We start from the raw sequence: 9,587 nt of genomic DNA on the forward strand, positions 1-9,587 counted from the left end.
CCTCCGCTGTAGCCTACGTTTTCATTTGACTCCTCATTAGATGTTCCAATCTTGGTACTGTTTGCCCAATTTCACGTCTTGTGGCATAAAATATTTGTCATTCAAAATAAATCTGTGAATGAAGAATGACATGGACTCCGAMTTTCAGAATTATTCCCATTTAAAAGCTGCAAACTTTAAGACATTAAACACTTTATTTGAAAAGTTTATAAAATACTATTTATAACTTTAACTTCTCTTATTGCTTTCATGATATTTCAGTTAGTAGGATTAGGCTTTTGGTCGTTTGGTTTGCAAYGACAAGGATTTTTTCTAGCCTCGCATGCGTGAATCATTTCTGTCTTTTAATGCTTTGCTCAACTGTAAGGTTGGTTCAAATATCTCATTTGATTATTAAATATTGCTATTGTTTCTTCTATCTCTCTCATTATTACCTAAGGTCTCCCATAGTTTGGGGTTATTCAAAAACAACTTAAAACTTGCTGATATATTTTGCGCTGCTTTGTTGAGGCTCTTAGCTCTGTCTACATCGTTCTCTTGCGTTGTGTAAATATAACATATTAATTGATATAGGTTATAGCAAATAGGAATATAGGCAATTTACTCAGTGTCAAACATGCATTGCCCTGCCGTGCGCTGCGGCAACGCCGCTGCCTGGTCCAGTTCTGATCCGAGTAATTGTTTGATATTGTGATTTTTTTTACTTCTCCGTTCGGATAATTTTTTGTACTTGCCCTAGACAAGCGGACAATCCTTAATGTCGAGTCCTGTTGCTGTGTGTTTTGTCAATKCCCTGTAGCCTACAGTCCCAACAGACCGACATAACTGTCTTCTGGGCTGCATCGCTTTATTGCACGTAGGTTAAATAAGGCTTATTCTATAGGCCTACACTTCAGCACGTCGTCTTCTGATTTATGAACTCCAGAATTCATTCTTCCATACGAGTAACCGTTCAATGTAAACGTTTAATTAAGTGTGTGGCATTCATTGTCCCGCTAGAGTCTGCGAAACCACGGAACATCTACCTCTCTCTCCCCAAGGATTCGTTGAGCGGGTGCCAGTGATGCGCGACAGTATTTAGTTACTCGCCTCCATAACTGCGTGTCAGATGGAGGCTGATGCACGTATGTCTTTATTGCCAGGGGACAGGAGAGGTAGATGTGGATCCAACCAGCACCTCCTATCATGCAGACAGGACAGCGTGTAGCGAACAGCGACAGGACTTGATCTCTTCACTCTCACTTCTGTCTGACAACTCTACTCTGCCTGGCCCGGCCCGCGTGCACACGCCCTTATCAGATGCACCTCGCGCCTCTATCACTTTGAGGAGGTAAAGTAGTGAGAGTGTGTGTGACTGACTGACTGACTGGCTGACTAACGGTGTGAGAAATGAATGGCTACGGATCGCCCTACCTGTACATGGGGGGCCCAGTGACCCAGGCCCGAGCGCCGCTCCAGAGGACCCCCAAGTGCGCACGGTGCCGGAACCACGGCGTCCTGTCCTGGCTGAAGGGCCACAAGCGATACTGCCGCTTCAAGGACTGCACCTGCGAGAAATGCATCCTGATCATCGAGAGGCAGCGGGTCATGGCGGCGCAGGTGGCGCTCCGCAGACAGCAGGCCAACGAGAGTCTGGAGAGCCTCATCCCGGAGTCTCTGAGAGCTCTGCCCGGCATCACGGTGCCTGGACCCGGCGAGGGGAACCATGGCCTGCCGCCCCGTTCTGGAGGAATGGACCTCCTATGGACCTCGAAACAGACTGCCAACATGCAGGGTAAGATGATGATAATAATCATAATAAGTACATTCATAATACGCTTTTATTTAAGCATATAGGTTTGATTTATGAACTTTTATTCATATATATATATATATATATAACTTGTATTCATATATATATATACATGTACATAAATCATTACAAAAATATATCTCAAACCTGCTGTATTTTATAAAGTTACAACAAAACCTATACCTGAGAAAGAGCCGACGTTTGGACAATTTAGTTAAACATGGGTAGCCTACATTTAGGCTATTGGCTGCAAACTGGGGCTAATGACAACACTGCAATGGCACCATTGCAAAACGCATTGCATTAGACTCAAAATTAAAATAAACAAGAATAGCCTTTTATTGTAAATATTTCTTTAAGTTGTAGGCATGTTCTTTATCATAGATATTCAAGCTATTTATTAACTTTCTAAAACGGCAAGCGTCACTACATAAAGGCAGTCAGCTTTCTTTTCATTAATCTAATGTTTATACGGCTGTTAATTGGTTTGAGAAATGAAATGAATACAGACGTGATATTGTACCTCACAAACCAAAGCATGTTATGGGTGTTCAACCCAGGGCTTGTGTCAGCGGTGGCCTACCTTACAGAGACACATTCATAGACATTGGAAGAGGTCATTTCCAGAACGCTATATCCAACAATTTTTCGCATTTGTGTTTTTTTTTAATGAGAAATGAATGCTTTTGTGTTTGTAAAATACAGTGTTACTGCCCTCATATTTTGTATTCATAGATTTTACATCCCCTCTACAAAATGCTGGGTCAATTATGACCCAATTTGGGTAATTTCTCTAACCCAGCGCGGCGTCACTATAATATATACCCACCACTGGGTTGTTTTGACCCAACACGTTGGGTTACTTGATTGACCCTAAAAGGTGGTTGTTTTGACCCAAGAGAGGGTTGCTTTTTACTCTTTAGCTGGGTTATTGTTATTCATGTATTTTTGACCGAGCAGTAGGTTATTTCTTATTTTATTGCTGTTTGTTTTCCTACGTTCTCTCTATTAAATCATCTGATATTTTTATAAAGGTACTTCTAACAACTACAATCAATGTCACAACGTTACTAGATTCTATGAAATGTTTAAAATGACATATGGCCAATAATGAAAATTGTAGATAAAATACAAAATGTTTATTTTCAGATATGAATTTCAGCTACAAAATGAAGTCATACAAAAGATAAACAAATAAGGGACACACATAAACCAAAACTTTAGAAGCACAATGCACCGTTTGAAAATCACAGCAGCCCTACCAATTAAAGCCGAGGAAAGGGGCTGAAGAAAAGTAAATCCTTTACCCTCTACTCCCCTAACAGGTATCCATGTAAAACAACAACAACGAAACATAATGTATTTTGCTCCAGAGCCGGTCCTTTGAAGGCCGGGGAATAGAGGCGATTGTCCCGGAGAATCAGAACGCAGGGTTCGAGTCCCGGGTTGTTTGTTTCGGCTGGCGGAGATTTTCAGCCATATTTGTTCCAGCCTGAAGAGGAGAGAATATGAGTATACAATACTAAACAATAATCAACACACACACACACACTTCTGTATGCAAGACCTTAATCTGCATTGGGTTGAGTCCAGACAATGTGCATGGTTTACAGTGTTGTAGTACTGAGTCCGGTCCCCAGACCACATATTGAGTGTCTCGGTCTTGATAGCCGACAAACTCAACTCCATGATGTACGATGGAATTGATCTGCGATTAGTGTGGCCGGACTGGAGCTCCGACGACACATAAAATGAATATTTCAGCACAAAGAATAGGATAATGTCATGTGTAAATGCGAGCTATTTCTTGGGTGCTGAAATCCGTAGTTTTTCCTACATTTTTTTAAATCGCTTTGGTACTATTTTCACAAGTATGTGGTACATTTTCACAACTCTTAGTACAAAACATAAAACTGGTCACACTTGTAACGCAGCCAGTCCTTCATTCAAAACCTGTCATTGTGCATTTATTTGGATTGTAAACATCTATCACCACACAACCATTGATTCAAAATATACGTTTATTGTGAAATGTAATGACAACATTGGTTTAAACGCCAAAACACAACATAATATCTTTCAATTTAGTCGTTTTAACTACCTGTTAATCCAATAGCAAATATGTTTCAAGATACCTTTTCAAATCGTCCTTAGAAGAGCTGAAAGTAATATGCTGTAGTACTGTACATTACACCGTTTTCACATTAGGCAATACACTTACATTACCCAACAAAATTGACAATATATCATTTCCATAATCTATCCAATGTGTAATCAAAGGTGTGATCAATGAAGACATCCTCTACAATCATGCATGTAAAAAACATTTTATTTTTCAGACACAATTGCAACATAGGTGTGCTGTCAGTAATCAAATGTAAGACATTAAATTAAACAAATGAAATGAAATGAAATGAAATAAATAAAATATAACGTTTAGCACGCATTAATTTGCATCAAGTCTGTCTTGAGCATTTGGCCATAAATTCTCATCACAGTCTATGCACCGCGGGAAAAATATTTTGTCATGGCGTATCCAAGCTTGACATTGGGCTGCATTGATGTCTTCGCATGCCTCATTCATGGCCTGCTGAAAAAAAAATTCTCAATAGGGTTGAGGAAAGGAGAGTATGGGGGCAGGTACAGGGTCACGAATCGGGGATGGGCCCAAACCACGCCTGAATCACATCTGCATGGTGGAACCGGACATTGTCCCACACAGGTCTGCTCAATTTCTTTAAGAAACACAACGAGCTGTGCAGCGTTGTAGGATCCAAGTAATGGCTTACATCTTAAAAACATAATCTCCAGACATAGCTGTGGACATGGAGATATTTCCCCAACGCTGTCCAGGCGGTCACCCGTTGGCCGATGAGGTTCCGCCACGGCATCTAGTTGTTGTCAGGTTTAAGCCTGATTCATCAACGATGGTCTAAAGTAGCGTCAAGCTCCATCTCCCTCTGAAAATAGATTTTGGTTAGTTATTTTACAGTTTAGTTCCAATATGATATTGTGAAGTAGCATGTGCATCAAATAGTAACAGTATTTGTCATTTTAAATGAACATTTATTTAACTAGGCAAGTCAGTTAAGAACAAATTGTTATTTACAGTGATGGCCTASCCCGGCCAAACCCTCCCGTAACCCGGACAACGCGGGGCCAATTGTGCGCCGTCCTATGGGACTCCGATCCCCGCTGGATGTGATTTAAAAAACAAATATATATATTTCACCTTTATTTAACCAGGTAGGCTAGTTGAGAAMAAGTTCTCATTTACAACTGCGACCTGGCCATGATAAAGCAAAGCAGTGCGACACATACAACAACACAGAGTTACACATGGAATCACAAACATACAGTCAATAATACAATATAAAAAGTATATATACAGTGTGTGCAAATGAGGTAGGATAAGGGAGGTAAGGCAATTAGTAGGCCATAGTGGCTAAATAATTACAATATAGCAATTAAACACTGGAGTGATAGATGTGCAGAATATGAGTGTGCAAGTAGAGATACTGGGGTGCAAAGGAGCAAAATAAATAACAGTATGGGGTAGTTGGATGRGCTATGTACAGGTGTAGTGATCTGTGAGCTGGTGCTTAAAGCTAGTGAGGGAGATATGAGTGATACAGMCCGGGATCGAACCCGGGTCTGTAGTGATGCCTCTAGCACTGCGATGCGGTGCCTTAGACTGCTGCGCCACTCAGTCCTCTAAAATAGTGCAGTTGTTTCACCCGGTCGTTGTTTCTCTCAAAAGGCAACAGGTGAACCTCTTTCATAGATACCTGCTGCCTCTTCAAAAGGCAGGCCATTGTTGGAAGGCTGATTGATGCCACATTGGAAAAGGGGTCATCATTCTCCTCAATGGCCTGCTATGTCATCCGCCCACACTAGTCACTGCTCAACTCCATCGACGTCGAAGCTACAGGCCGCCCACACTAGTCACTGCTCAACTCCATCGACGTCGAAGCTACAGGCCGCCCACACTAGTCACAGCTCAACACCATCGATGTCGAAGCTAAAGTCCTCCACACTAGTCACAGCTCAACACCATCGGTGTCGAAGCTAAAGTCCGTCCACACTAGTCACAGCTCAACAACAATTTACATTTACATTAAGTCATTTAGCAGACGCTCTTATCCAGAGCGACTTACAAATTGGTGCATTCACCTTATGATATCCAGTGGAACAACCACTTTACCATAGTGCATCTAACTCTTTTAAGGGGGGGGATTAGAAGGATTACTTTATCCTATCCTAGGTATTCCTTAAAGAGGTGGGTTTCAGTGTCTCGGAAGGTGGTGATTGACTCCGCTGACCTGGCGTCGTGAGGGAGTTTGTTCCACCATTGGGGTGCCAGAGCAGCGAACAGTTTTGACTGGCTGAGCGGGAACTGTACTCCTCAGAGGTAGGGAGGCGAGCAGGCCAGAGGTGGATGAACGCAGTGCCCTTGTTTGGGTGTAGGCCTGATCAGAGCTGATACGGAGTGCCGTTCCCCTCACAGCCCGTAGCAAGCACCATGGTCTGTAGCGGATGCGAGCTTCAACTGGAAGCCAGTGGAGAGAACGGAGGCGGGTGACGTGAGAGAACTTGGGAAAGTTGAACACCAGACGGGCTGCGGCGTTCTGGATGAGTTGTAGGGGTTTAATGGCACAGGCAGGGAGCCCAGCCAACAGCGAGTTGCAGTAATCCAGACGGGAGATGACAAGTGCCTGGATTAGGACCTGCGCCGCTTCCTGCGTGAGCAGGGTCGTACTCTGCGAATGTGTAGAGCATGAACCTACAGGAACGGGTCACCGCCTTGATGTTTTTGAGATGTCGAAGCTAAAGTCCGTCCACACTAGTGACTGCTCACACTCCATCGACGTCGAAGCTACAGGCCGTCCACACTAGTCACTGCTCAACTCCATCGACCTCGAAGCTAGAGTCCACCCCACCTAGTCACTGCTCAACTCCATCGACCTCGAAGCTACAGGCCACCCACACTAGTCACTGCTCAACTCCATCGACCTCGAAGCTACAGGCCGTCCACACTAGTCCATGCTCAACTCCATCGACCTCGAAGCTACAGTCCACCCACACTAGTCACTGCTCAACTCCATCGACCTCGAAGCTACAGCCGCCCACACTAGTCACTGCTCAACTCCATCGACCTCGAAGCTACAGTCCGTCCACACTAGTCACTGCTCAACTCCATCGACCTCAGCTACAGTCCACCCACACTAGTCGCTGCTCAATCCATCGACCTCGAAGCTACAGTCCGTCCACACTAGTCACTGCTCAACTCCATCGTACATCATGGAGTTGAGGTTACTTAGCTTGGTGTTGGATACATTTTTTTTCGGTCTTGACTCTGACTCCGTCTCGGACAATGAGGACTCGTGATTTCTCCCCGAGACCAGCGGAATAACAATCAGATTTACAGTCAGATAAGGTTAAAACCGAGACAATCAGATTTACAGTCAGATAAGGTTAGAAACCGAGACAATCAGATTTACAGTCAGATAAGGTTAAAACCGAGACAATCAGATTTACAGTCAGATAAGGAAAAACGAGACAATCAGATTTACAGTCAGATAAGGTTAAGAAACCGAGACATCAGATTTACAGTCAGATAAGGTTAAGAAACCGAGACAATCAGATTTACAGTCAGATAAGGTTAAGAAACCGAGACATCCCACTCCCTAATTTTTCTGGTCAGGGCGTGGCCGCTCTGTCTACTTTTGCCCATGCCGGCAGAAGGGGTGCCCAAGATATGGTAGAGCAGGGTGTCAATCATTCCATGGAGGCCTAGTGTCTGCAGATTTGAGTTTTTCCTTTCAATGAAGCCCTGGACATCCAGGTTCGGGGAGTTCCAAACTAATTAGTGACTTAAATTCATCAATCAAGTACAAGGGAGGAACAAAAACCCACAGACACTCGGCCTCCGTGGAATGAGTTTGACACCTGTTGGTAGAGAAAGGAGACATCTCACCAGCTATTTTTCTGGTCGGGGAGGGTGGAGAGGATAATAAATAGACCAGAGCAGCTGTCCCTCTCTCACATGAGCATGCAGAGATTATGGAAACCGTGAACATGCCAGAGATTAGGAGGAAACGTGAGTATGCCAGATTATGGAGGAAACGAGAGCATGCCAGAGATTATGGAGAAACGTGAGCATGCCAGAGATTATGAGGAACCGTGATCAATTCAGAGATTATGGAGGAACGTGAGCATGCAGATTATAGAGGAAACGTGAGCATGCCAGAGATTATGGAGGAAACTGAGCATGCCAGAGATTATGGAGGAACCGTGAGCATATCAGAGAAATTGGAGGACCGAGAGCTGCAGAATTATGGAGGAACCGTGAGCATTCAGAGATTATGGAGGAAGCGTGAGCATGCAGAGATTATGGAGGAACCGTGAGCATGCCAGAGATTATGGAGGAACCGTGAGCATGCAGAAGATTATGGAACCGTGAACATGCCGAGGATTATGGAGGAACCCATGAGCAGTCAGAGATTATGGCGGAACCGTGAGCATGCCAGAGATTATGGAGGAACCGTGAGCATGCCGAGATTATGGAGGAAACGTGAGCATGCCAGAGATTATGGAGAAACGTGAGATGCCAGAGATTATGAGGAAACGTGAGTATGCAGAGATTATGGAGGAACAGAGCATGCCAGAGTTATGGAGGAAACGTGAGCATGCCAGAGATTATGGAGGAACCGTGATATCAGAGATTATGAGGACCGTGAGCATGCAGAGATTATAGAGGAAACGTGAGCATGCCAGAGATTATGGAGGAAACGTGAGCATGCCAGAGATTATGGAGGAACCGTGAGTATATCAGAGAGAATTGGAGGACAGCTGAGCATGCCAGAGATTATGGAGACCGTGAGCATGTCAAGATTATGGAGGAAGCGTGAGCATGCAGAGATTATGGAGGAACCGTGAGCATGCCAGAGATTATGGAGGAAACGTTGATGGCATGCCAGGATTATGGAGAACTGTGAGCATGCCAGAGATTATGGAAACTGTGAGCATGCCAGAGATTATGGAGGAACCGTGAGATCCAGAGATTAGGAGGAACTGTGAGCATGCCAGAGATTATGAGGAATGTAGCAATCAGAGATATTGGAGGAACGTGAGCATGCCAGAGATTATGGAGAGCGTGAGCATGCCAGAGATATGGAGAACCGTGAGCATGCAGAGATTATGAGGAACCGTGAGAGCCAGAGATTATGGAGGAACCGGAGCATGCGAGAGATTATGGAGGAACCGTGAGCATGCCAGAGATTATGTAGGAACCGTGAGCATGCCAGAGATTATGGAGGAAACGTGAGCATGCCAGAGATTCATGACATATTAATATCTTATTGACTATTGAAACATGGGTTCCTTCCTTTCTCGTAACCTTAGTTACCTACTGTCCTTTGCTTTAGTTTAAAGGTGCACCATGCAGAAATCGCCTTTTCCTGTTGCAAAAACTCTAATAGTTAATTTCAGTTTCTATGACAAAACAAGCAAGGATAGGGTCGAGAGTCATTGTACGATCTAAACCACTGTGAAATATATTACGAAAACCAAAAATCTAGTATTTCCAGCTGTTTGAAGCTGGTGTCAAAACCAAAGTAAAAGATGGAAAAAGCAAAAAAACTTAAGAACGGAAGTATAGAAATAGTGCACATAGAACCGATCTACCTCTTCTTAGACTGGCTTTCAATGAGAATGACAGATCCATAACACATAGAACAGATCTACCTCTTCTTAGGCTGACTTTCAATGAGAATGACAGATCCATAAACATAGA

The 9,587-nt window shown here is 43.7% G+C and overlaps 1 protein-coding gene across 1 annotated transcript; it reads left to right on the forward strand.

The window, feature by feature from the left end:
• Positions 1-1,072: 1,072 nt before the first annotated feature.
• LOC112075617 (doublesex- and mab-3-related transcription factor 3-like) lies at positions 1,073-8,200 on the forward strand. Its single transcript, XM_024142585.2, has 2 exons — positions 1,073-1,774; positions 7,989-8,200. The coding sequence occupies exons 1-2, from the start codon at positions 1,390-1,392 to the stop codon at positions 8,198-8,200; spliced, it is 597 nt and encodes a 198-aa protein (XP_023998353.2). The 5' UTR covers positions 1,073-1,389.
• Positions 8,201-9,587: the final 1,387 nt, after the last annotated feature.

Source organism: Salvelinus sp. IW2-2015, unplaced genomic scaffold (genome assembly GCF_002910315.2).
Source record: "Salvelinus sp. IW2-2015 unplaced genomic scaffold, ASM291031v2 Un_scaffold3287, whole genome shotgun sequence".
In the NCBI taxonomy this organism is placed as follows: Eukaryota; Metazoa; Chordata; class Actinopteri; order Salmoniformes; family Salmonidae; genus Salvelinus; species Salvelinus sp. IW2-2015.

Bases quoted from the DNA above. Each gene is read 5' to 3' on its own strand.
- LOC112075617 (XM_024142585.2), top strand. From the start codon at position 1,390: ATGAATGGCTACGGATCGCCCTACCTGTACATGGGGGGCCCAGTGACC. The intron at 1,775-7,988 runs GTAAGATGATGA...TGATCAATTCAG, and splicing joins ACAGACTGCCAACATGCAGG to AGATTATGGAGGAACGTGAG.